Genomic DNA, 27,189 nt, shown 5'->3' with positions numbered 1-27,189 from the left:
AGTGTTTTGCAGATAGTAGATATCCAAATATTTATTGGTTTAAAGACATGAAGGGTTTAAAGATACATAAGTTAACAATATTGTTTCTAGTAATTATTAAGAATTTAGATTAAAGCACTTGCACTAGGTCAGTGGAAAACTGTGTAAAGTGACTTTGTGTACACACACAATTACACTCTTTCCTCAGGTTAACTCATTTGCTAATTTTGGGTCTTATATGCCATGGTTAATGATGCCTCCCCCACCGCCTTTTTTTTTTTTAACTGCTTTACTGTTTCCATATTGTTCACTGTCTTCATAACAACCTGAAAATAAAGTGTTTTGGTTGAGTAGTATTTTCATCTTACAGATGAAGATGATTTTAGGCTATTTTGTGGTCACAGCTAGTAAGTCATAAATAGAGTCAGAACTTTAAAAATTTGTATAAGCATTGCATCTCCTATTATCTGTCTTATCTATCTACAGAAAACTTTAAATTGTTTTCTTTCTTTCTCTTCCCCTTCCAAAAGACTGCATCGCCACAACAGAGGGAAATGATGGATCAGGCAGCTGCTCAGTTAGCTCAGGACAATTGTGAATTAGCTTGCTGTTTTATTCAGAAGACTGCAGTAGAAAAAGCAGGTCCTGAGATGGACAAGAGATTAGCAACTGTAAGTGTTTAGCCTTTGCCATTTAAGTATTTTTTTTTTCTATTTAAGAAAATGCCTCATAACAAGAACCTCAGTGACTTTTTTTATTTGCAGGAATTTGAACTGAGAAAACATGCTAGGCAAGAAGGTCGTAGGTACTGTGATCCTGTTGTGTTAACATATCAAGCTGAGCGGATGCCAGAGCAAATCAGGCTGAAAGTAAGAATTGGGGGCATTGTCTCTACCTACCCGTCTTTGTTTTCTTTCTGTTTATGTTGCTTAAACTCCTCACCAGGACTTAGACAGTGGGGTTACATGTTGTTTCTGAGACAATATCCCACCCTCAGTAGCGTATCACTTGTAGGCTACCTGTGGAGAAGGCATAAAGATATCTTAGATGGGGTCACTGGGCTGGTTCAGTTGGTAGAGAATACAATTCTTGATCTAAGGGTCGTGAGTTCAAGCCCCACATGGGGTGTAGAGATTACTTAAACAATTTTAAAAAAGAAAAGTTACCTTAGATTGCATGCACTTGCCAGTTGTCGCATCCCTATGTAAAGAGTTCATGTGCCTGTTAGTTTTTGTGTTTCACAACTTGGTCTTGCCTTCTAGTACTTCTATTTTAATTATTAACTACTTATTAGTGAGAAGATGTAAGAAATCTGATCACTGTTACCAGCTCCATTAGAGAATTTCACTTTGTGTATTCCTATTTGAGGTATTTTTCCCTAGAAAAGCTCAAATGAATTTTTTTTTATTTTTTTTTTTTATTTTTTTTTTTTCAACGTTTATTTATTTTTGCGACAGAGAGAGACAGAGCATGAACGGGGGAGGGGCAGAGAGAGAGGGAGACACAGAATCGGAAACAGGCTCCAGGCTCTGAGCCATCCGCCCAGAGCCCGACGCGGGGCTCGAACTCACGGAGCGCGAGATCGTGACCTGGCTGAAGTCGGACGCCTAACCGACTGCGCCACCCAGGCGCCCCTCAAATGAATTTTTAAACAAAGGGGACTTTTGACAGGATTCAGGGAAATAGGAAACACTGTGAGTTTTGTGCACACACATACATGTGCAATTACACTATTATATGTTGTAGTGACTCCTGTGTGCCTTCTCCAGAATCCCTGTGCATACTTCCATGCAAACTTTCCACTTTCAAAGAACTTTGCTTCGATTCTGTAAAGAGGATCCTGTCAAAATAGGTTTTCTTCTTTCCAGGTTGGTGGTGTGGACCCAAAGCAGCTGGCTGTTTATGAAGAGTTTGCACGCAATGTGCCTGGCTTCTTGCCCACAAATGATTTAAGTCAGCCTACAGGATTTTTAGCCCAACCCATGAAGGTAAATTGTTCCTTGCATTAAATTGAATGTTTTACATTTTAATTGGAATGTTTTTATCAAATCTATCTCTTGCTTCCTGAGAGTTTAAGTTAAAGGGGGGAAAATTACCCCACGGTTGATGAGTATAGTTATTCTTTGTATTAGATCAGGATGGCACACAGAGGAACTTTTTTATTTTTTTTTTAAATCCATGAGGTTGATTTTCATGTTTTGGCCTAATTAAAGGAATTTACATGGTGACCCCATCACTTTGCCTATGTTTTGTAAAAAGAGTTTCTAAAATTTTGATATAATTATTTACAGAAAAGTTGGGAGATGTAGGGGAAAACATTTTGCCCCTGAACCATTTGAATATCAGATGCTGACCCTGGTGTCCCAATCACTTTCAAATACTTTGGTCTGTGTTACCTACAAAGACATTCTCCTGTGTGACCATAGTACAGCTATTGAAATCAGGACGTTAATACTGATACATTAATACCTAATCCTGAGACCTCATTCAGATTTTATGAAGTGTCCTAGTATCATCTGTTTATAGTTAAAAGGACTTATTTCAGAATCACACATTTTTAGTTAGTTATGTTTTTAAAGTTTCCTCCAGGTCAGTCTGGTATAGCACCTTACCTTTTCCTCATCTTTCATGACCTTGACACTTTTGCAGACTGCAGGCTAGTTATTTTCTAGAATGTCCTGGTTTGGATTTGTTCAGTATGTTCTCAGGAATAGATTCAAATAGTGCATCTTTGATATATTTATCACAGAAATGATGCTGTGTTATTATTCTGTTAGGCTTTGACAGCTGGACTGGGTACTATATTTTCTGTGGTTTGGATTACCTACTTTCTTAGGCTATATCCTGTCCCATTATCTGTCTTGTTTTCTTTGATTACTTGATTATGTTGATGTCTGTCAGGCCTTCCATAGTCAAGTGAAGTACCCCTTCTCGCATCCCTGCCTTGCACTGCCCCACCTCATGTCATTAAGATTGAATAGTTCAGGAAAGGGAATGGAAGAGCCTTCCCTCTGTTTTGATTGGGGGTGGGGGGTGGGAATCAAGGGAGTAAACATACTAAAATACTTTTTAATTGCTGCATGTGCCAGTGAAAAATCTGAAAAATTTTTGCTTATCTCTTTTTTGGTTCTTTCCTTCTCTCATACAGCAAGCTTGGGCAACAGATGATGTAGCTCAGATTTATGATAAGTGCATTACAGAACTGGAGCAGCACCTACATGCCATCCCACCAACTTTGGCCATGAATCCTCAAGCTCAGGCTCTTAGAAGTCTTTTGGAGGTTGTAGTATTATCTCGAAACTCTCGGGATGCCATAGCTGCTCTTGGATTGCTCCAGAAGGTTAGTTCTTTTTTAAGTTTGTTAGAGAAGGGAGCAGGGGATGGGCAGAGAGAGGAAATGAGAGAATTCTAACCAGGCTCCACCCTATCAGCACAGAGCCAACATGGGGGCTCAATCCCATGAACCATGAGAGCATGACCTGAGCCGAAGTCAACAGTCAGATAGATGCTTAACTGACTCAGCCACCCAGGTGCCCCATTAAATGTTATTTTTAAGAAGAAACTATGTTTGTAAATCTAGTGACCTGCACCATCGCCTACTTAAGTTAGATTCAGATTTTAAAATTAAGATAAAACAAATTTTGTTTGGTAAAAACTGGGTGAGTTTTTCCCAGAACAGAATGTAGTCATGGCACTTACCAACGGCGAAGTGGGAAAATCTTTTTTTATTACAATTTTTTGAAAACACAGTTATTTAAGAAACTTTAAAAGACAGCACTTTAGATTTGGAGGGAAAGGTTGATCCACGTAGGTGGGTTATGTGGGAGGGTTGTTACGGACCATTGGATTTTGACTGTGTAGGGACAGTGGGACTTTTTATGTGAAGAACACATGTGAATATAAATTAGAATTGAGAGAGAGAGAGAGAGAGAGAGAGAGAGAGAGAGAGAGAGAGAGTGTGTGTGTGTGTGTGTGTGTGTGTGTGTGTGTGTGAGTGAAAAGGGTTTTGGTGAGTGGAGACATTGTTAACTCGAGGCTCCAGAAGATATATTGTAATTTCTGTTAAGGTTTGGTTTTTGGCTTTGAAAGTTGGGCTGAATACTATATTTTCCATGTTTCTGAATACTGTTTTTCTTCCGTAGGCTGTAGAGGGTTTACTAGATGCCACAAGTGGTGCTGATGCTGACCTATTGCTGCGCTACAGGGAGTGCCACCTTTTGGTCTTAAAAGCTCTTCAGGATGGCCGGGCATATGGGTCTCCATGGTGTAACAAACAGATCACAAGGTCAGTATCCATCTTAAACAAGTACTGTTTATTAGACTGCTTTCTAAGATACATGGCCCTTTTCATGTCCAAAGGTTTCCTTTTTTTCTAGAAGGCAAATGGGACTTTGACGAATATACAAAACCAGTACTTTGCTTTGGGGAATAAATTGCAGATCATTGGTTTTAAAAGGTTTCAGTGATTTCTTGGCAGTGGTGTTCACATATAACTATTTCAATGTCTTAAGTGAAATGCTTTGTTTTCTAGGCTTTGAAAGAAAAGCTTGAGTTTTAACACTGTGCTGTCTGTTCTGCTTCATTATTGGCTATTTTGAATTTTGGATACTGATTTGCATTTGGTTCTCAAAGCATCCTTAATTTGGAACAAATTACCACTGAATAAAATAGGATCTTTATTTTACCTGTTACAATATGGTTAAGCCTATATGAGTAAAGAAACACTTTTTCTAGGTGCCTAATTGAATGTCGGGATGAATATAAATACAATGTTGAAGCAGTGGAGTTGCTAATTCGCAATCATTTGGTTAATATGCAGCAGTATGATCTTCACCTAGCACAGGTATGGAAGGAATTTTCTTAAACAGAAAAAGGGCTCTGGTAGCTGGGAAGTGTGTTTGCCATAAGTGTTGTCTATCTTACGTTGTGCTTTCTGTGTTGCCAGTCAATGGAGAATGGTTTAAACTACATGGCCGTGGCATTTGCTATGCAATTGGTAAAAATCCTGCTGGTGGATGAAAGGAGTGTTGCTCATGTTACTGAGGCAGATCTGTTCCACACCATTGAAACTCTCATGAGGATTAATGCTCACTCCAGAGGCAATGCTCCAGAAGGGTGAGGATGGTGATGGGATCTTTGTGTGTTGAGTCTAAGAACGAGCTTTAGAAATGAATGTGCAGATTTACTAACATTACCTATTAGAACTGCTGTACAACATGTGGGAAGCTTTAGTGAGGCCTAATATTGTCCCTTGAAGTATGAGAGCTTAACTAACCGCCAAGCCACCTTGCTGTAGAGCAAGCAGTACATACAGTACTAGACTTGGTGTCAGGAGTCCTGTGTTTAAGCCCTGGCACTTTAAATTTTGATTTTAGGCAAGTTGACTTACCCCCCCTCCTCAAGCCTTTTCTTGAATAAAATAGAAACAGTATCTCAGAGAATTGTTGAAATTAAGATAAATAACAAACCATGGCACATGGTGGGTGCACAGAGTGTTTGTTTAACTATGCACATCAGCTCCATCTCAACAGGCATCATTTTTTTTGGGTCAAGAAGTGGCTTAAGTGAGGTCAGTCAGTCATTTGCATATTATGTGGTCATGAGTAAACAGGAAGAGACCAAAGATAGCTTTGCTTAAATATGGAAATCACTGTTGTGGTTTCTATTAAATAAGCAGATTGTCCAACTGTATGTCTGTGAAATCACAACCATGAGTAGACTGATTTTCACTCTGGATTTATTGTACTAGATTGCCCCAGCTGATGGAAGTAGTGCGATCCAACTATGAAGCAATGATTGATCGTGCTCATGGAGGCCCTAACTTTATGATGCATTCTGGGATCTCTCAAGCCTCAGAGTATGATGATCCTCCAGGCCTGAGGGAGAAGGCAGAGTATCTTCTGAGGGAATGGGTGAATCTCTACCATTCAGCAGCAGCTGGCCGTGACAGTACCAAAGCTTTCTCTGCGTTTGTTGGACAGGTAGAGCTTTTGGAAAGAAAGGTGCTTTTTATTCAACATAAGTAGGGTGTGATGCCTCCAATATTTAAGCTCAGTATTATGTACCTGTGGTCAGACAGTTACCTCCATACTCATGTAAACCAAAATGTCAGCATTGTTACTCTGTTAAATTGATAAAGCCTATTTCATTCCTCATCTTTGGACACTAAGCAGTAAATTCAACATTTCACGTCCCCTTTAGTTCTATTTATCCCATTTCAGTAGTCATAGCTACAAAACACAGTGGCTCAGATAATGAATAATGAAATTGCCACATGTATGTAGTAATTTTACTAGCTTGATAATCAATAGTGAGGGAATTTGGGGCTAATAAGTAATATTCTCATAATAGCCCATGTTTTTAAAAATAAGAAAATGCAACAAAATCTTAAATATTTAAATGGTAGAGCCTTTTATTATATTTTCTAAACTAAGTAGCTTTTCTGCCTATAATTGGTTAACATAGTTTTTTGGGAAATAGTTTCTATTTATTTTCATGTGATTTTATCTAAATTGGACTTTGAGTTAAAGTGTTAGGAAACCATTTCCTAGAAAAGAATATTTGAACAGGATGAGTAAACAACGATGTAGGAAGAGAGTGATAGTACGTACCATTTTAGCATTCTGTTTTTGATTATTACTGGCTGTTTTCAACCACTGTAAGGGATTCATACTCAGTAGCCAGTTTGTCCTGATCATACTACTTAATTGCCAGAGTGGTGCTTTTTGCTGAACTGGCCTTAGAATTCCTTTAGTAGAACTATTGTAATGTTTATTCAGGGAGAGATACTAGCTTATCTGCTTATTTCTGCAGATTGACCATTGTATTTTTTAAACTGAGACCAAAGCATAGGTGTGCAACCAAAGAAAGATTGCAATTAGATCTATTATCAAATAAATGACAGTGGATTATGGAAGAGCTGATTAGAATTTTAAAAGTTGTTAAAAATTGGATTTACTGTTCAAGATGAATGTTAACTTGGTAAATAAATCATACTAAGTAGGTCTCTACCTTAAAAGAATTCTAAAATACACCTTATTGCAAAGCTGTTGTTGAATATTTACAATTTGATTTTCTGATTTGGATGGAAGAACTTTGAATCAGTTGGGGTTTTTTTGTGATCATCAAAATTCCATGGGTATGGATGTGGCGCTTGTCTCAGCTCTTCCTGCTGGCTCATTTACTCTTGTTTCTTCTCTCTGTTTGAAAAAGATACTGTATTTATACTTTTTATTCTCTTTTGCATCCTTTTGAGAATTCTTTCTTCCTTGACCTTGATAACAGCAGTCTGTCTTTGTTACCTCCCCCTGGTAGTTTCTCAGATTTCAATGTACAAAAGTCCCTTTGCTGACCTTCTGTCTTGCCTAGGGTACATAAGTTTCAATTCAGTTATTTTACTGCTTATCAAGGGACAGTGAAATTGTTTTAAAGTTTCCAAGATATCGGTCAAGTTTCCATTTTGGGCTTGGTTTCTTTAAGCACTGACCTCCTTCTCCCTCTGCACCCTTAACACCTCTTATACTGCCTTCTTCTTTTGTACTAGCCAAATAACTTCTCTGCTTCACTTCCAAATCACATGTCATAAAATTTGTTCTTTATCCTTTGTTTTGAAGAAATTCATTCTGTCCGTGTTATTTTAAACTTAATTTACGTCGAAATAAACTCAATTTACATTTAAGTAGCCAGGTATGGGGCACCTGGGTGGCGCAGTCGGTTAAGCGTCCGACTTCAGCCAGGTTACGATCTCGCGGGTCCGTGAGTTCGAGCCCCGCTTCAGGCTCTGGGCTGATGGCTCAGAGCCTGGAGCCTGTTTCCGATTCTGTGTCTCCCTCTCTCTCTGCCCCTCCCCCGTTCATGCTCTGTCTGTCTCTGTCCCAAAAATAAATTAAAAAAAAAAAAAAGTTGAAAAAAAAAATTTAAGTAGCCAGGTATGATCTGTGGCTATTTTCTTTGGTACCTACTTATTGTGCAAATTATTACTTGACTTTTCATGTTGCAGCTAGTTGGAGTTTAAAAATTTTGTTACTGGTTAAGTCAGTCGGGAGAAGTTATCTTAAATTCTGTGAAAAAGTAATATATACATAATTTAATCTCTTACTTGGGGGAATTATGAATTGGTTAGAATGTCTAACTATGACTTAGTAGGTTACTAAAAGTTGGTTCGTTTGCCTAATTTTTCCACTTTACTTGGCTATGGACTGTTAACTCAAAATTGCCATGTTACTATTTCTCCATTTCCATCATTTTTGTTCTCCATTAAACTTAAAACTAAGGAATTCTGTCATCTGTCCTTAATGGATAAATCATTTTCATGACCCCTGTTTTTTACAAAGTAAGAAGTAGAAATGTGACAAGGAGTAAATGGGAGAATACCTCTTAAATATGAAAATTAAAAAATTATCTGTGTGTATTATATCTCACTGTGTTTTATATTTTTATTCCTTTGGTAGATGCACCAGCAAGGAATCCTGAAGACTGATGACCTCATAACAAGGTTCTTTCGTCTGTGTACTGAAATGTGTGTAGAAATCAGTTACCGTGCTCAGGCAGAGCAGCAGCACAATCCTGCTGCTAATCCCACCATGATCCGAGCCAAGTGCTATCACAACCTGGATGCCTTTGTCCGCCTCATTGCACTGCTAGTGAAGCACTCAGGGGAGGCCACCAACACTGTCACAAAGATTAATCTGCTGAACAAGGTCTGAAATTCTCTCTTGCCTTAGTCTTGATACACTTGAAGCCTGCATCAGTGGTTCTTAGGGCCCAGTCCCTTCCCCAAAACATTTTGTAATAGCCCTTTTTCTGTCCTGAAATTAAACTCATAGATAGTATTATAAACATAGTCATTAAATATTAGAAGAGTGTAGTGTCTGAACTAAAAGTCCACCCCTCCTCCCCCTCCAACCACCACAAGGTATTTCAGTATGTTAATGTTTGGTAATGACGATACTGGAAGATATTTAGATAATATAGAATTTTGGGCTATGCACAGAATCACCCTGAATGGGGTGGCTCGACCTGTCCACTGATAACAGATTAGCACCTCAGATACCAGGAGTGACATTGCAGTTGATTGTTTTCTTTAAAGGAACAAAATGGTTTTCTTTTGACATATATAGAATTCCTGGAAATTTCAGTATTAAAACTGCAAAAACGAACTTAGAGTTTGGTCTTGGGTAATTACAAGTAGGTTGCCCTGTCCCTCACTCTTCAGTGGGAAAATCCAGTGGAATGCAGTATGGTTCTTTGTGTTTTTAAATTTATTTATTTATTTTGAGAGAGAGCACTCAAGCTGGGGAAGGGCAGAGAGACAGAATCCCAATCAGGCTCCACACTGTCAGCCCAGCCCATTGTGGGGCTCTATCCCACAAACCATGAGATCATGACCTGAGCCAAAATCAAGAGAGGCTTGACTGTTGCTGAGCTGCCCAGGCACTTCCAGTTCTTTGTGTATGTGAGACATTTCTGCAGCCTGAGAGCTTCCCTGGCTTTCCATCTATTAAATGCCAAGAGAAGTATAAACCATTTTGCTTCTTGTCAGCTTTACTCACATCAGACCAGAAAAATTAGGTTGTTACATTGTATTAACATGATGGAATACGATGTACCATGTTCCTTTCTAAAGCTTACAAAAACCCAGTATTTGTGGAGAGTATGTTTCTGGTCTAAGATCATTGAAATTCAAAGAAAACAAAATTCTGCGGGGCACATCAGTGTATGGCCCTTTTGGGTGCCAGCATATAATTTTGTATTCAAATGATATGTGTCCTTTAATGTGGGACCTAAGAATACAAGGTAAAAAAACTTGTCTGATGAGTGGTAAGTGAATTATTTTTATGATATACAGGCTTGTAATCTGTGTGCTCTGTAGGTTCTTGGTATAGTCGTGGGAGTTCTCCTGCAGGATCACGATGTCCGGCAAAGTGAATTTCAGCAGCTTCCTTACCATCGAATTTTTATCATGCTGCTCTTGGAACTCAATGCACCTGAGCATGTATTGGAAACCATTAATTTCCAGACACTTACAGCTTTCTGGTGAGTATTGTTGGATTTAATAGAGATTTCCCATTAAGGATTGCTATTTTGTTGGTAAAATTTGAGAAGTAGTATTCTTGTGGATTTGAGGCATGTTGATTTGTAATACATCTTGAATGTTACTTACTTATATTGATGTAGTATTCACCATATTTAACTTGGACCTTCTTCTGACTAAGGTTTTCTTCTTTCAGCAATACATTCCACATCTTGAGGCCTACCAAAGCCCCTGGCTTTGTGTATGCCTGGCTTGAACTGATCTCCCATCGGATATTTATTGCAAGAATGCTGGCACATACGCCACAGCAGAAGGTGTGGCTGCAGTTTATCTCCTACAGATGAAGACTGTAACTACTTGGAGCTTATTATTAGCACTTTTAGTCATTTAGTAATAATTTTACTTATTCCAGGTTTAGTCGAGAATAATTTCATGTGGAGTAAAGTTTTGGAGAGAGGTTTAACAAGTACTTGACTGCCTCTGCCTAGAAGCCATTCCTCGGTGATTAGGGTATTGCTTTTCCAAGTGTCTTGTGAGCCATCTGTGTTAATTTCTTAAGGACTTTTTTAAAACTGAAACCTTGGAGCACCTTTGTAGACTTATATATAAAACTTCGAATAATGGAGTTCTAGATCCCGCCAGTTTTACAGGTTCTCACCTTAAATGCTAAAGACTCTCACACTCAAGGGTGAAGACTGCTGGCCTGTATTTGAAGAAATTAGGATCAAGTTCTAGTAAAGAGTTTTATTTTTTTAATTTTTATTATTTTTAAGTGTTTATTTTTGAGAGACTGAGTGTGTGTGTGTGAGCAGGGGAGGGGCAGAGAGAGAGGGAGACACAGAATCCAAATCAGGCTCCAGGCTCTGAGCTGTCAGTGCAGAGCCCGATGCAGGGCTCGAACTCCCAAATTGTGAGATCATGACCTAAGCTGAAGTAGGACACTTAAATGACTGAGACATCCAGGTGCCCCCTTTAGTAAAGAGTTTTTAAAGTGTAATTGCAATAAATATAGTTAACATGAGAGGTTTCTCTCCCATCTTGCAATTAAATGGCAAATGAATATGGTAGAACATACCCTTGATTGGCCTTTCAGAAGAAAATATGACTAATGTGCTTGGCAAAAAAGAAAGTGAGCTAATCCTTAAATGGAGTGTATATTGTTTGATATTCCAGGAGGAGAAACACAATAACATATTGAATAAAATTGCCCCCAAATAAACATACTTAGTAAAATTGGGAGTTGGTGACAGGTTCAGCCATGTTTGGCTGAAAATAGAGGATTTATAGTGTGAACATTTTATAAACTGGATCAAATTATTTGACAGGAGTTGGGAGTGGGGAAAGAAATGGTTTGAGACCTAGGACTTAATTGAAACAAGGAACTTAAAAATAAATAAATACAGGAAGGAAGGAAGAAAACAGACCTCTGTCAGTTTTTTAGTTGACTGTTTTGTGTTGTGTCTGAAATTTTCTCCAGGTTTACTACTCCTCTTCAAATTTTGCTTACAGGCACAAGGACCCATACATCCTAGAATTCTGGAGCCATTTTGTTTTAAATATTTCTCACTGTTTCTGTAATTATCCTTACTCCTTTTTAATGCCAGTCTTCAAGAGACTTATTTATGTCAGTATTCTCTAGTTCTGTTAGTCTGAAGAAGATAGTAAACAAGTCAACTTTTTGGTGGTAGAACAGCAACCGAGTAGAATTACGACTCATGTACATTTCTTTCTTTCAGGGATGGCCTATGTATGCACAGCTACTGATTGATTTATTCAAATATTTAGCGCCTTTCCTTAGAAATGTGGAACTCACCAAACCTATGCAAATCCTCTATAAGGTAATTAATCTAGAGTTACAAATTAAAATAAAATTTAAAAATACTTACACACTCTAAACTGGGAATGTGAGGCCTAATATTTTTTATTAAGCTTTTAAAGTATAATATATATTCAGAAAAGTGCAAAAGTCAAATGTTCTTGTATAACCAGCACCCGAACAGGGTATTCCATATGTTCAGCTTTAGTAGATCCTACTACTTTTATAAAATATACATAGCTGTTAATTGACACACCAGCATGTGCCTGGTATTTACTGTTTTGTGTTAGCCATTTTGGCAGTTGTGCAGTAGGATCTCATTGTGGATTTAGTTTGGATTTCCTTGATTTTTTTTTTTTTTTTTAAATGAATAGCTTGGCCATTTGGATATCCTTTTGTGATGCTCCTCTTCCAGTTTTTTGCTCATATTTCTACTAGATTATCTGTTTTCTTTTTATAGGACTGCTTCATACATTCTGGATATAAGCCCTTTGTTTAATATATATTCAAACATTTCCTACTCTTGTGGCTTTTTTACTCCCTTAAAAGTAGGGTGTCTTTTGAGGAATGGAAACTTTAATGTAGTCAGAATTACCAAGTTTTTACTTTCATCTCATGTAAGAAATCTTTTTTTTTTTTTTGTATCTGACGTAAGAAATCTTTGGCAGTCCCAAGTCGCATTCTCTTCTGTGTGTGCTCTGTTCACTGCCCAAGAAGCCGTATAATTCTGGCTTTTACGCTTAGGAGGTATGACCTATCTCAGAGTTATTTTTGTGTATGGTAAGATTCGTTTCCTCCTCTTTCCTTATATCCCCACCCCAATAAATAATGTACAGCTTTTCAGTAACATTCTTTATTCCCTATTGAATTGCTTGGGCACCTATGTCAAAATAATTGACCATTTGTGTATGGGTGTCTCTCTAGTTCATCTGTTTTGTGTTCTTAGGGCAGTATAAAACTGTCTTGAGTTGTAAGACTTACATATAAAGCCAGAGTAATCAAGCAAAGTGATTCCTCTTCAACTTTGCTCTCTTTTAACATTATTTTGGCTATTTTGTGTCATTTGCCGTTGCATAAAACTACACAGTCATCTTCACTTCTAAAAGCTGGCTGGGATTTAGATTGAGATTGCAGTGAATCTCTAGATCATTTTGGAGAGAATAGACATCTTAATAATATTGAGCTTTCAATCCTGAACATGAATATTTCTATTTAGTTAGGTCTTTAATTTTACTATGCAGTGCTTTGTAGTTTTCAGAATAGAGCTTATCAACCTCTTTCTTTAGACTTATGCCTATACATTTTGTGGGTTTTTTGGTGACATTGTAAAATGTCTTTAAACTTTTTCATACTTGGTAGCAATGTATAGAAACAAACTGATTTTTGTATATTGGCCTTGCATCCAGCTACCTTGCAAAATTTACATTTTCTGGGAGTTTATGAGTGTCTTTTGTGGGGAGAAGTGTATTCTGTATTCGTTCCATCAACATGTAACTTTGGGTTCGTGTTTTACTTTTTCTTGCCAGTAACTCCCAGGAAAGTGTTGAATAGAAGAGAGTGATAATGACATGTTTGTCTCATTAATGATCCTAAGGAAAGCTTTTAGTTATTCACCATTAAGTATAATGTTTTTATAAATCTACAGTTTTGTTTTGCAGATACCATTATCTGAATAAGGAAATGCCCTCTATTCATAATTTGTTGAGTTTTTAAATCATTAAATAGGTATGGAGTCATATTGAATGCCTTTTTGCATTCAAGATAATGTAAAAAATCTTTTTTCTGTTAATATTATAACTCCATTAATTTTAAAATGTTTAAACTGCCATTGCATTTTGAATCATTTGGTCATGATCTATCACTGTTATTTCTATTTCTGATATTTAGGATTTTTGTGTGACTTTTCACATCAAATTTTGGTGTCAAGATTATGCTAATCTCATTGAAAAAGTTGGGGAAAGTTCTCTTTAAAAATTAAAAAAAACGTTTGGGGAGCTCTTATTCATTGATTTTAGAGATGCTGGGGGTGGGGGGAGAGCCACAAGGGTGGGGAGGAGCAGAGAGAGGGGGACAGAGGATCCCAAGTGGGCTCTGTACTGACAGCTGTGAGCCCGATGCGGGGCTCAAACTCACGAACCGTGAGATTATGACCTGAGCTGAAACCAAGAGCTTAACCAACTGAACCACCCAGGCACCCCTATTCAGATTTTATTTTGATTGGGGTTTTGGCAAGTTGGTTTTTAAAGTAGTTTATTTTATCTGAATTGTCAAATTTATTAGCATATAACTGGGGGCCATTCTCTTAAACTATTATGTCTGTAGGATCTGTAGTGATGGTCCCATTTCATTCTTGCTATTAATATTTTTTCCATTAGTAGGGTTTATCAATTTTATTAATCTTTTCAAACAGCCAATTTTGGTTCATGCTCCTTTAATACTTTTTAAACATGTAATTGATTTTGGCTCTTTTACATTCTTGGTTTTCATAAATTATGTTTTTTCAGCTTCTGAAGTTAGAAGCCTATGTCTTTTTTTTTTTTTTTGCTAGCCTCTTCTAGTATACAGCATTTAAGGTATTAAGTCCCCAAAATTAGATTTTGGTGATTTCCAGATGTACATGTATATATTTTGGTAAATCACTTGTGACACAATTTTTTATTAAAGCCTGTAATTTGTTAATGAAGCATACTTTATACTTTTATCTTGTTTACTTGAGTTAACATTCATGATAGTATAAATGTTACTCCAGCTTTCCAACTTAATATGAAAACAACCAATGTTTTTCTCATTTTTTAAAAATAGGGCACTTTGAGAGTGCTGCTGGTTCTTTTGCATGATTTCCCTGAGTTCCTTTGTGATTATCATTATGGATTCTGTGATGTGATCCCACCTAATTGTATTCAGCTAAGAAATCTCATCCTGAGTGCCTTCCCAAGAAACATGAGGCTCCCAGACCCATTCACTCCTAATCTGAAGGTAAAGTTCTAAACATTTCCAGGAAAAACAAGGTTACTTCTTAGTATTTCAGTCCTTTTCTCTGGTTGTAGACTTATTTAACCTGTCTTTCCCCAGCATAAACCACATATAAGTTATTTGTTAGATAAGGATGCTCTTTGGGGGTAGGGGGCAATCATGTTATTAAGCCTGCGGAATATTGGTTTACAGTTTTGCCTAGCTGCTGTTTTCAGTTAATTTTGATAGCAAGTTAATTTTTGCAGAACGTCAACCAAGGTTTTGGGCCAGTCACTTGCTGGGTGGCCCTGATTGCACAGAATTTCAGAACAGACGTTTATAATACCTGTATTCCACAGGTATTTTTTGTGTGTCACCCTGATGCAGCTGTTGTAATTCTTAGTATTTTGTATTCTTTTTCTTTCACATGCATTTTTTTTTTAAAGTAACAAGTATGATGTTCTTTTCTTCTGAGGCATCTTTTCAAAGACTAGAGCTCTTGGTGAGTGAGCAATATCTCCTCTGTACCCTTACTTTGAAATCCAAGTCCAGGAAAAAAATAACTAGTGCTACACATTATTAGGCTTGTTCACAGACGGTACCTATCCTGCCTTAATTTAGAAAAATGATTTACTACAGAATGAGAGATTCCTACCTTTTATAGATTTTTAATTACAGATTAATAAAAAGTGGCAGCTCTTTGTAAGATCTTACATTGTATAGTTTTAGAAAAACAATCCTACTTTTTAGCACAGATGGAATTTGCTGTTAACTCCTACATATGCTTCTGGTTTTGATTATTGTATCTATCTGTGGCAGGTGGATATGTTAAGTGAAATTAACATTGCACCCCGGATTCTTACCAATTTTACTGGAGTGATGCCACCTCAGTTCAAAAAGGATTTGGATTCCTATCTTAAAACTCGATCACCGGTCACTTTTCTGTCTGATTTGCGCAGCAACCTACAGGTTAATTGGTTTGACTTAAATTTTTAGCTGTGTCTGTGAGTGGTCTATTTGGGAGTCAACCAGATTTAAAAATTTCTCATGGTTGGATGAGATTCACTGAATTATGCATTATACTAGTTCATCTTATCAATGATACAAAGCCTTAGAAGAGGCAACCAGGGGAACTGGCTGATTTTCTGTACGAATACATGGCTGATAATGGTTCCCTTTCAGTACTCCCAGATGATTATTGTTGTTTTTAATGTTTGTTTATTTTTGAGAGACAGACACAGAGCATGAGTGGGGAGGGGGAGGGAGACAGGGAGGGAGGAAAGGGAGACACAGAATCCAAAGCAGGCTCCAGGCTCTGAACGGTCAGCACAGAGCCCAACGTGGGGCCTGAACCCACGAACCATGAGATCATGGCCCAAACCAAAGTTGGACACTCAACCAGCTGAGCCACCCAGGCTCCTCCCACACCCCATGATTGTTCTTAATAAGGGGATTCTGTCTTAGTTTGCTGTTTTAGAAAAGGACTTGAAATCGTGTGGTCTTTCCACACCAGAGTACCATTTTTCCCTCTCTCTAGATTATTTTTTTCTTCAAGATTTTAAGAATGCCCCATACCCAACATGGGGCTTGAATTCACAACCCTGTGATCAGGAGTCACACACTCCACCAACTGAGCCAGCCAGGCGCCCCTCCCAGTATTTTTTATCATTGAGATAATAGACTGACTTTATAAACTGTATTTTTTTGCTGGCACCTGTTAAAGCTTTGCCTTCCTGTTACTGACACAACCACCCATAGACAGATAGATGTGTTATTTGTTCAGCAACCTCAGAAAGTCAAGTAAATTTCTAAAAGTTAAATCCCAAAGAACACTGAGAGCAGTTCAGCTTTTCTATGAAGGTGTAAAAAGGGTTTAGAAATAGTGAGTCCTCTATGAAAATAAGGAGTTCTCTGTTTTGTTCATTTAGGTATCCAATGAACCTGGCAATCGTTACAACCTCCAGCTCATCAATGCACTGGTGCTCTATGTAGGGACTCAGGCCATTGCACACATCCACAACAAGGGTAGCACGCCATCAATGAGCACGATCACCCACTCGGCTCACATGGACATCTTCCAGAACCTGGCTGTGGACTTGGACACTGAAGGTGAGTGAAACTAGCCAATTCTCAGAGTTAAGTTCTCTGTACTGTTTGCCACAGTCTGGTCATAGAAATACTTTGTCATAATAGGCATATAATATTTTGTTAGTCTGTTTATGGCTCTGGCTATTTTCTTTTTTTGGGTGGTGGGGAAACTCTTGCCGTGAGTGTATAGTGGAGTTTTCCAGAGGCTACAGGAAACAATACTGGAGCAGACTGAACACAGGATTAGAAGAATCCAGCTGTCTCCTATTAAATGACATTAAATAGATCTGTGAAATTAGGGATATTCTTCCCTGATTTTTTTTTGGGGGGGGGGAATGCTTTTATTAACATGTATTAATATTCAGGGTATCTGTTTTTAAATATTTCTAAAAATTGTAATGTGGAAAATAAAAAAATATATCTCCCAGAAGTGGAAACCTGAGAACCACTGGTTGAAACTAAAGGACACGGGAAAGGCCAGGATCCCAAATCCAAACCCTAGCCACTCAGAATGATGTCTTTTTGCCTTGGCCTCTCAGAGCAAGTCTTTAATAAAGTTTGTTTTCTGAATTTCTAGGTCGATATCTCTTCTTGAATGCAATTGCAAATCAGCTGCGGTACCCAAATAGCCACACTCACTACTTCAGCTGCACCATGCTGTACCTTTTTGCAGAGGCCAACACTGAAGCTATCCAAGAACAGATTACAAGGTAAGGGAGAAGTTTTTTGGATGATTCTCAATGGTTGCCTCTTCCCCTTAACTTATGCATCGAGTGTGTTTTCTGTGCACTGTTTGTTGAGATCTTCTTTGTGTCCATTTAAAACATCTTTTACATGTGGGATATGGGATACAGTAGTGAACAAAATGTACATTGATTCCTACCCTGGTAATTAGTCTGATGGACCCAGAATTACAAGTAGAGAATTGCAAATCATAATCATTGCTAAAATAAAAAGGTTTTGACAAAAGGTATAGGTATCTTGATTGAAAATCAAGTTTCTCTCAGATGGTAGCGATAACATTTTTATCCAGAGTCCAGAATTCACATAGGCCTATTAAAAGGCATTTTGTTAAAGAGTTTGGGCTTTTTCCTTCATCCTCTAGGTTGAAAGGTTTGAAGGAGAAATAGAGGATTGTACTTGGCGTTTTCCTAATGATAAACTACACCAGAGATTAGGCAATGGGTGGATTCTGGTGAGAGAGATACACATTTTAGAAACTGGACCAGACTTTAAAAACTTGTCCCTTCACCTAATAGTTTGTGTATTACAGTATCTCATTAAATAATACCCTTGATTATTTTCACACATACCCAGGTAGTATTAGAATTCATTTCTTTTCACTGGTTGTGCATTCCTTAAGTAGCTTTCTGTGAGCCATGTAATCTGATACTATTATCCTTTAACTTAGAAAACCTAGATTTGTATCCTGCCTCTTCCAGTTAGTGAGCGTAGAAGACTAATTCGGAATCCACCTGCATTAACGCGATAGATCGTTTAGACCTTAATCCACCTGTCTTCAGTAAAGCTAGTAACTTTTGCATGTAGTTTAGTAATCAAGGAGAAAAGATAGGAATAAAGGTAAAGGAGAAGTGTTCATAAATTTCTAGGTTTCTCTGTGCATTAACTCATCTTTTCTTCCCTTCAGGGTTCTCTTGGAACGGTTGATTGTAAATAGGCCACATCCTTGGGGTCTTCTTATTACCTTCATTGAGCTGATTAAAAATCCAGCGTTTAAGTTCTGGAACCATGAATTTGTACACTGTGCCCCAGAAATTGAAAAGTGAGTTCAAAGTGATTTGTCTAAGAATGAAACAGATGATGGCTCTAGCTAGGGTGGGTGATTAAGAGGGTAATAATAGCCAGAGCTAATGTGACACAAGGGATTGCCAGGCCTCAAGTTTTATCACAAACTTGTGATTGTCTCTATTTTTCAGGTTATTCCAGTCGGTTGCACAGTGCTGCATGGGACAGAAGCAGGCTCAGCAAGTAATGGAAGGGACAGGTGCCAGTTAGATGGAACTGCATCTCTGCTGTAAATGTGTCAGCCTGGAGGTCCCACTGCACCAAGTTCATAAACTGGCTGAAGAATCCTTTCAGCTCTTCCTGACTTTCCCAGCCCTTTGGTTCTCGGGTACCTGCCCCAATTACTGTTTGGGTCAGCTTCCTGTGTATGTGGGCACGTTCCAAAGTTTAAATGCATTTTTTTGACTCTTGGCCAAAATTTAGAAGATGCTGTGAATATCATTTTGAACTTGTGTAAATATATGAAAGAGAAAACTTTTGTCTGGAACTTCTTGGGTTTGTGCAAAATGTGTCCAAGGCAAGTAGATAAACTTGGTACCTGCCCAGCTTGTAACTGAAAAGGCTGCTGATGCCATCCACTTGTCTGGGGACAGAACAATACAGCTCCATGTCTTCTGACATTCCTGGTGTCCCAAAGAATAGCAAAAAAAGCCAGTTTAAATATTGTGTAACTTATTTTTTTAATGTGGACAGGGGACCTTGAAAATCACAAAGTTGTTAAAAATGTGTATGTGCTACTATTTGGTATGCTTAGGGGACATGGGAAGAGCTCACAATTGAGATCCCATGGGTTTTTGTTTTGCCTCTTCCCCAAATCTAAAGCCGACTGCTGGGAGAGCATCATTTTCTCATTTCTACTGGAGAACCTGCCCCCTTAGGCCCTGCAAGATGCAGTCAGCTCTTTTTATAACGTAAAACCGGACCAGGCCTAAAAGTGCCCCTTTCTTTCTTCTGATCCTTGTAAATTGTGGGAAAGGGAACTAATAGTGTATGAATTGCCCTTCCCCATTATCCCAGTAAATAGCCCTATATAGGCTATGTTGAACAACAACAAAGTCAAAAGGACCAATACAGCCCCTTTTGTAAGCATTTTGAATGTTTTGTAAATGTATTGGTCCACGTGTTGTATTTTGTAGCCTTTCTAGTTCCTGGGCTCTAGCTCCCATTACTTGTATGTGTATGCATACTGTAGTCAAAACATTAAAGTCATGACACACACATGACTCCACTGTGCCTTTCTCAGTAGTAGCAGCAGCCAGTGCTGGTGGTGAGGAAAGTGGACAACCCAGCCTCGCAGAGCCTGTTGCCAATGGGAAACGTCACTTCTTGCTGCATGGTAGATCACTTACATGAATCTGGCATCTTTAAACAAGCAAGGAAGTGAATTTTGTAGTGTTTCAGCAGTAAAAAAAAATCATTGGATCAGGTTTCTATGGTTAAATAATTACAAAACATTTTTCATACCCTTTGTCCGCATGGAGTTTTGATAATATATCACATATACTGACTTGTTTTAAAAAGTTTTTAAAATTTACACTATTTAAAATAAAATATACCTTAATAACTCAAGTTTTATGGCCACAGAGGACAAAAAGTTCAAGACTCAACAGCAGAAATCTTAATGGGGCTTGAATGTCATTGGTGGCTTAGGGTTTCTTCCCTTACCGGTGGGCTGTGCCATGTAGAGGGAACTTCAGACTCCTGAGCAAGTACAGTTGTTGAGTGCCAGTGCCATATCATACCCTCTAACAGAAAATGAAGTCTTGGAGTGGGGGGATGCTTGCTCAAAACAGACCCAGGTCTACCTTCAAAGTCCACGTTGTTATCAAATGCTAGACTACAACAGGAACCTATTACTATCACATTTCTTCTAACCTTTGGTTCAGACTGAGAACAAAACAGCTATAAAATTCACTGATCTTAGTAACAGCGATCTGCAAGTCTGCTGTACCCAGTCCTTAAACAGGTCACCCTTATCTCAGTTACCCCTAGCACACCACCTTTGTTACTTTTCCTGTTGGTATTTATTAAAGGAAAAGCAAAAGACCCAGATTTTCCTTTTTTTTCAAGCATCAATGAATGCGAGCTTAGAATAAAGTTCTTGTGGATGGTCTTTCAGGCAACAGGGAACCTGCTAACTTGTCAGTTCCAACAACTGGTGTAAGATCATCTTCTGACCATAGCGAACCTGCAAGGCCTGCTGTTCCCTCGAGCTGAGTTTGGTGTAGACCTCCTTGTTACTTAGTAAATCTTGTTCAGATTTTAAGTCTGTGGCATAGGTTTGCAGGGTCAACAAAACACTGTCCCGAAGCAGCTGTCTCCATGATGCTTTCAGCCTGGGGATATTTGTGACTGTCAAGCTCTCCTCTTCCCTTTTATCATCTCCCCATCCATCCTGGTCTTTAAACTCTCTGAACTCCTCAGCAGGCATGCATAGTACCTAGAAGCAATCATTGGGCCCTTTAATTTTGAATCGCTGAATTTAGAGAAAAGCCAGACCTGTCTTGGCAGCATTTAAGTGTCCTCTCCCTCCATCCCACCTTTCCTCTTTCATGTAGTTCCAAATATTTCATCTATTCTCAGCCCTTTACCTTGAGTGTGGTGGTCAGTTCCTCTTCAGTGAGCACCTCCTCCCGCCCAATTACAAAGGCTCCCTCTTCCCCTACCATCTCCAGTTTGCATAAGAAATCCCAGCGTTCATACAGTAGGAGCCTTTCAGCTTCAACTTTTGTTCCTGTAGGTAGAAAAGCAATGTTGTGTAAGTCTCCATATACCCACCAGTTCATTTCTTCTTCCATCTACCCCACCCAGTCTACCAAAAAAGGGGCAACTGCTATTTAAGAGCACTTGGGGTGGGGACAGAGACACGTCCATCAGTGTAGTGTGCAAGACTTAATCCAACACTCACCCAGTAATGCTGCTTCACGAACTGTCACCATCTGAATGTCAGCTGTGTCATCCGTGTTGTCGGGATATGGTTCAACAAAACCATACATATGAATGAGTTGCCAATTAGCCATTTGTCCATAAGTGTTGAAAATTTCATGGCCTTTAGGAATGGGCTGAGTGGCCACCATCCGAAGACAATTCTGGGGTGGAAGGGAGAAGCTGGGACTAAGCCCTTCCCTGGCCAACCCACGAAGATAATTTCTGTTTTAGGAAAAGCCTCCGGTGGGTGCAGTTCAGCAATGGGACTGATGATACACCTTCCAACATTCTACCTTTTTAGTTCCTGTTAAGATCCTGTACAGGCATACCTCAGATTGTCCAGGTTCAGTTCCAGAGCACCACAAAAGAGCAAATAATGTTAAAAGACAAAAAACCAAAAACAAAAGCCAACTTAAATGAATTTTATGGCTTCCCAGTGCATATAAAAGTGATGTTTATGGGGTGCCTGGGTGGCTCAACTGGTTAAGTGTCTGACTTTGGCTCAGGTCGTGACCTCACCTCATGGTTCGTGCATTTGAGGCCCAAGTTGGGCTTTGCGCTTACAGTGTGGAGCCTGCCATGGATTCTGTGTCTCCCTCTCTACCCCTCCGCAGCTCACGTACTCTCTCTCAAAAATAAACATACGTTTAAAAGATTTTTAATAAAGCTTATGCCATACTGTAGTCTATTAAGTGTTCAACAGTATTACATCCTAAAGAACAGAAAAATGGGCTTTTCTTGCTAAAAAAAAATGCTAATCACTGAGCTTTCAGTGAGTTGTAACTGCTGGGAGGAGACCACCAGAACAAATATAGCAACAATGGAAAACTCTGAAATCCTGCAATTCTTGCAGTTACAAATTCTTCCAAAAGTATGACACACAGACATGAAGCAAGTACTGTTACAAAAGCGGCACTGACGGACTTGCTCAACACAGGGTTGCCACAGACGTTCAACCTGTAAATGCAGTATCTGAAGTATAATAGAACAAGGTATGCCTGTACAGTAGGATGAAAGGGGTAAAAGTCGCTGGGTTTTAAAATTGAACAATTAAACCAAGATCAAAGTAGAAATGGCAGATAGAGGCAAAAATTAAAAAATAGCCATTTCCTAAATTTTGATTCCATAAACTTGGATCTGATCTTGCAACTTTCCACATAGCAAATGGAATTGATACACCCTTGATATCAAGTTAGATTTGACCTATGACCATTCCCCTTTCCTCCCTCTTCTTTCCCCAAAGTAGTGACAGTATATCTGACCCAGGCTGCTGTCCACTGGGCCCCAACACGATCTTGGTTCACTGGCACTGCACAAAGGAGCCAACCAACCTCTAGCACCAAGTAAATGGCAGTAGCTTATTACAGAATTAACCACAACTTTCTCTGCGGGTTTTGAAGTTTTGTGTTCTACTTCGTTGGAATACGCAAACTCAAAGTACATAACAGAAGAACTTCACCTACACATTTTTAGCCTGAGGAGAATGGAGCCCACCGAGCCCAACTGTCAGGGCAGCATCAACGACCAGCACTGGTTTGAATCAAATGCCTGATCATCAGTGCACATAATAACAATAACTGAGAGGGATCCACTCACTGGAGAGTATTCTAGATTGGCATTATGATTGGCTAAGTGGTTTAGTATGTCTGCAGCAGGCACCATCAAAGGGGAGTTTGGCTCCTTTTCATCCTCCTCTTCCTCCAGTGGTTCCTGAAAGCTGCCACAGAGAGAACTTTGCTAAAGCCCAGGGTAGGGTGAGAGACTGGGGTATGGTTCACTGTTCTTTCCCCTCTCATCCCTCAACTGAGATCTAAAGAAAGGAGTCCTTCAAGGTTCGGCTCACTGACCTGTACGCCATCACAAGAGCCACGAGCTGGTGGTAGAGTTCCAGGGAGCGAACCCTGGGGCTGAAAAGATCCGGGTGGGCTTCCATGAACGGCAATACGATGGAATAGTATTCGCTGCGGATGTTGGCCAAGTCCTTCTCCACCGCCTCGGGTACGCCCGTGCCCTGCAGCAATCGCCGACGCTCCTCCTCAGGCCTGCGGTTGACACCCCAGCCAGGCTCCCTTCACACACCCTACCGGGACTAGCGCTCTTGGCCCCGTCCCCGGGCCAGGGCGGAGCGAGCCGCGAGGCTACGGGGCCGATGCTCCCAGCCCCCACCAAGGCTCTCACCAGAACATCGGGTGCTCCAAGCGGCCTAGCTCCGGCCACATCGCAAAGTAAGGGCTCCAGGGCGAGGCCGGGGCCTGCAGCTCGTGCAGCAGCGCCAGCAGCAGCGGCACCCAGCCCGACTGGCTCTGCAGCGCGCCTCGCTCTGAGAGAGACACAGAGGTGAGAGCACCGGCGCGGCCCCGCGGCACGCCTCCCCGTCGCACCCCGCCGGCGCACCCACCTTGCTCCAGCAGGCCGCCGATGGAGCAGGTGTGCTGCGACAGGAGCGCGGCCCGCGGCACGGCAAACAGCAGCTCCCCGGGCTGCACGCTCTCCCGGGCCACCATGCCGTAGCCGGCCACCGTGCCCTGCCGGCTCACCGCCACCTGAGCAGGGGGAGCGGTGGGTCAGGGCTGGACTGCGCCCCAGCCACGTCCGCCCGCACCCCCGCCTCCTCACCTTGGGACTCAGCTCCAGCCCCACCCGCCGGCACCAGCTCAGGAAGCCGGCCACAGGGTCCGGGTCCGGGTCCGGGTCCGCGTCGCCTCCCACAGGCCCCGCCACCTGAAACGAGTCAGCGCGGTGGGGACGGTCCGCCCAGGAGAACGCGCGGGAAGCGGGAAGGCATCGCAGCATGCGCGCGGAGAGAAGTTCGCTCTGGGTGGGGGAGGGGACGAGGAGGGCGGCCAGGGACCTGCGCTAGGGAGCCGCAGGGACGCGCGGGACCGCACTGCGGGCGGGGTAGGGGCGAGCCGCAAGGGAGACGGGCAGGCCCCGCTCCGGCCCCCCGCAACTTACCCGCCGGCGCTTTGCCCTGGTAGCCATGGCGGAGGGCGCGCGGCCCAGCCGCTCAGAAGCTCCGCGCTAGCGCTTCCGGCGTCCGGTAAAAGGCCTCTCGGGGGCGGGGCCACAGGCCCCGCCCCGGCGCCGCGTGACGCTCGCCTCCTGATCCACGCGGAGGACGAGTGGGGATTTGCACCTGGTCAAATCATTCTTCCTGAGCACATCCTGTGGAGCCCGAGTGTCCCCAGTTGGGTTTAAGTCGGGTCCGATAAGGCGTGTCTCTGTGGAGCCTCGAGCCTGGTTCTGAGCCAGCCACAACTCTCCCCTTCGGTCTCTATGAGCTGAGACATTTCGGAATAGAAGTCCGGGTAAAGAACAAAACTCCCGTTTTCCCGGTACCAACCAAGGCTGTCAGCGCACCCAGGTGGGCGACCAGACTGCCTTCCTGATCTCGAGTCTCCGTTAGCTACGGTCATCTAACCGTTTTACACGGAGCAGGTTGTCAATGTGCGTGCGTGCGTTTCGGAGTGTGGTGGGTCAGGTTGTGTGTGTTTCCGAGGGGCAGGGGGAGGGTTCCCAGAAGTAGAATAACCCGCCTCTGCCCGCACTCGCTAGTATATCCGTTTGTCATCATTTGCATAGCACATGGTGGGTTTTATTTTTATTTAGATGCTTCTTTACTGGTTGACACATAGCAGGTATGCAATTATGTATTTATTGAGTAAATGAGTGAATGAGTCCTAAATGGTGGTTAAAACCTGGGAAAGTAGCATGCTGTTAAGTAAATGAAGCATTGAATAGAGAGTGTTTTGAAGCCAAACAATGCCAAAGCCAGTTCTCAGCTTTACAATATTATTAGGGTAAATTCTTTCTCCTGAGGCTCCGTTTCCTCAGCTGTGAAACTAATATCTACCCTATGGAATTAATGTAAGAATTGACAAGATAATGAATGTGATCAGAACAGGAAATAGGTGGGGCACATGGCTGGATCAAAGTCGGTAGAGCAGACGACTCTGAATCTTGGGATCTGATTTCAGGGTCCTGAGTTCAAGCCCCAGGGTGGGGGTAGAGTTAAAAAAGAAAAAAAGAACCAGAAATAGAAACATGGATGGACACTCCTACATATGCAACCCCATCTAAACCTCAAGAAGCACCAGCCTCAATGCTGCCTTCTCACGAGCTTCCTATGATGGGCCTGGTGTCACCACACTCAAATTCTTCTTAGTTTATTAGTTTTCCAGACACTTAACTCTTAATACTTTGACAAGGGTTTTTATTTGTTTTACATTTTGTCGTCTCAAAGTTTCATGACATCAGCCACCAGAATACACAAAATTAGGTTCTTCGCTTTATATAGACAGGAAAATAATAAACTCCATTAAAAGTTCACTTTGACCAAAGAGACAACCTCCGATGGAAAACCACACGCAGGAAGACCCAATATACATATATATATATAATGTATAGATATTTATAGATATCTTATCTGAAAGACAGAAAAAAAAAATCCAAGATTTGCAGCGCTATCTACAGTTAAGAGGGATTAATTCTACCAGCTTTTCAAACAGTCACATTTGATATTCAAAGGAAGCACGTGAGTGAATAGAACTGGGGACAGACTAACACTCCACCAGGCTCTAGAGCAGTCTAGTAATGGCTTAAGATTCTAGAAGGGGGTGATATGTGCAGAAATGTGGATGCAGGTGTCCTCTCAGCCTCAGAGCACCCCACACGCAACTGTCCCCTCCATAGCACTGCCTTTATCATTGCTCTTTTACTTGTTTTAGAGTTTGTGGCAATTGATTTAGGCTCCAAGACAAGTGGCTCCTATTTCTGAGCCAGGAGATTCTCCCTGATGGTGCAGGTGGGTTGGATGTGTGTGGCTCAGTCCTGGGCTTCAGGTGAAAGGAGGGGACTGGGGTACATGGAGAGCCTTTCTCCTCTGCCTGGACCTTGTTCTCTTTTGGAACCTCCACCTCCCACCCCAGGACCCAGCAAGCCCCAGCCCAAGCCACTCCAACAGTCCTGAGATGGTGATGTGGGCCTGCAGAAGTCTCACTACCTTAGACCATTTCTTTCCAGATAAAATCTCTTCTTGCTTAGTGATGCCCACATAAAATGTTGGCATAGCTTGACCAGAACTCTCCCTAACAACACCATGTTTCTGGTGGCCTTGGACACACTGCTGCTGATTGGGTTGTCCTCCATGGAACCTGGGGATAAAAGAGGGGGTCTGCCGGGAATCTCAGCCACCACTGTCTCTAGTCACATACTGGCTCCTGAAGGCAGACACCGTGAAGTTCTCAGGGGTGCATCCGACCTTCATGGGCTATCCCAGCATTTAAGTTCAGCCCCCAAGTCAGGCCCCTATGGAGATACAGGATCAGGTGACTTTCTACCTCAGGGCCTTGGCTCAGACATGGGACAGGGCCACGAGGTGGTGGAGTGTGTGGGCTGGGACAGTCTGTGGGGTTCCTGCCTGTAAGGTCCTCTGTGTTTGGTCTTCCTGGAGCAGAGAAACCCTGTTCAGCCCCTGCCTGCCTGTCTGCCTGGCCCTACATCACCAGGCTAGCCCAGAGAGCACCAGGAAAACTGCTGCCTGGTCAGAGCGCCCCCTTGTGGCTATGGTTCAGATGATTGTCACATG

General features: G+C 41.1%; 2 protein-coding genes across 8 annotated transcripts in view; one reads left to right on the top strand and one right to left on the bottom strand.

Annotated features, from left to right (window-relative positions):
* The window catches only part of CNOT1 (CCR4-NOT transcription complex subunit 1), a 104,470-nt gene extending 85,309 nt beyond the window's left edge, over window positions 1-19,161 (top strand). For 3 of the 7 annotated variants that reach the window (XM_047078507.1, XM_047078508.1, XM_047078506.1), the window contains exons 32-49: window positions 510-650; window positions 744-848; window positions 1,848-1,967; window positions 3,128-3,319; window positions 4,122-4,264; window positions 4,714-4,822; window positions 4,925-5,094; window positions 5,729-5,960; window positions 8,430-8,678; window positions 9,851-10,014; window positions 10,209-10,326; window positions 11,749-11,850; window positions 14,631-14,804; window positions 15,600-15,749; window positions 16,709-16,889; window positions 17,446-17,578; window positions 18,517-18,651; window positions 18,806-19,161. In XM_047078507.1, the coding sequence (XP_046934463.1) occupies window positions 510-650; window positions 744-848; window positions 1,848-1,967; window positions 3,128-3,319; window positions 4,122-4,264; window positions 4,714-4,822; window positions 4,925-5,094; window positions 5,729-5,960; window positions 8,430-8,678; window positions 9,851-10,014; window positions 10,209-10,326; window positions 11,749-11,850; window positions 14,631-14,804; window positions 15,600-15,749; window positions 16,709-16,889; window positions 17,446-17,578; window positions 18,517-18,651; window positions 18,806-18,884 (2,697 nt within the window). In that variant the 3' untranslated portion in view covers window positions 18,885-19,161. Of the gene's footprint in view, window positions 1-509; window positions 651-743; window positions 849-1,847; window positions 1,968-3,127; window positions 3,320-4,121; window positions 4,265-4,713; window positions 4,823-4,924; window positions 5,095-5,728; window positions 5,982-8,429; window positions 8,679-9,850; window positions 10,015-10,208; window positions 10,362-11,748; window positions 11,851-14,630; window positions 14,805-15,599; window positions 15,750-16,708; window positions 16,890-17,445; window positions 17,579-18,516; window positions 18,652-18,805 lie in introns of those variants that run through there. The other 4 variants (XM_047078504.1, XM_047078505.1, XM_047078503.1 and 1 more) reach the window with 2 other exon arrangements.
* A 1,021-nt stretch (window positions 19,162-20,182) lies between these two features.
* SETD6 (SET domain containing 6, protein lysine methyltransferase) lies at window positions 20,183-24,635 on the bottom strand. The gene is made up of 9 exons (XM_047078510.1): window positions 24,558-24,635; window positions 24,219-24,323; window positions 24,001-24,145; window positions 23,781-23,922; window positions 23,450-23,644; window positions 23,199-23,319; window positions 21,583-21,763; window positions 21,266-21,408; window positions 20,183-21,114 (listed from the first exon to the last, which is right to left on the bottom strand). Exons 1-9 carry the CDS (start codon window positions 24,582-24,584, stop codon window positions 20,809-20,811), a joined length of 1,365 nt encoding a protein of 454 aa, XP_046934466.1. The 5' UTR covers window positions 24,585-24,635; the 3' UTR covers window positions 20,183-20,808.
* Between the last annotated feature and the right edge of the window lie 2,554 nt (window positions 24,636-27,189).

The sequence above is a fragment of the Lynx rufus genome, unplaced genomic scaffold, assembly GCF_022079265.1.
Source record: "Lynx rufus isolate CCGP_SWC_20201006 ecotype Redwood Valley unplaced genomic scaffold, mLynRuf1.p SCAF_16, whole genome shotgun sequence".
Taxonomy (NCBI): domain Eukaryota; kingdom Metazoa; phylum Chordata; class Mammalia; order Carnivora; family Felidae; genus Lynx; species Lynx rufus.
This window is presented reverse-complemented; position numbering and strand designations above follow the sequence as displayed.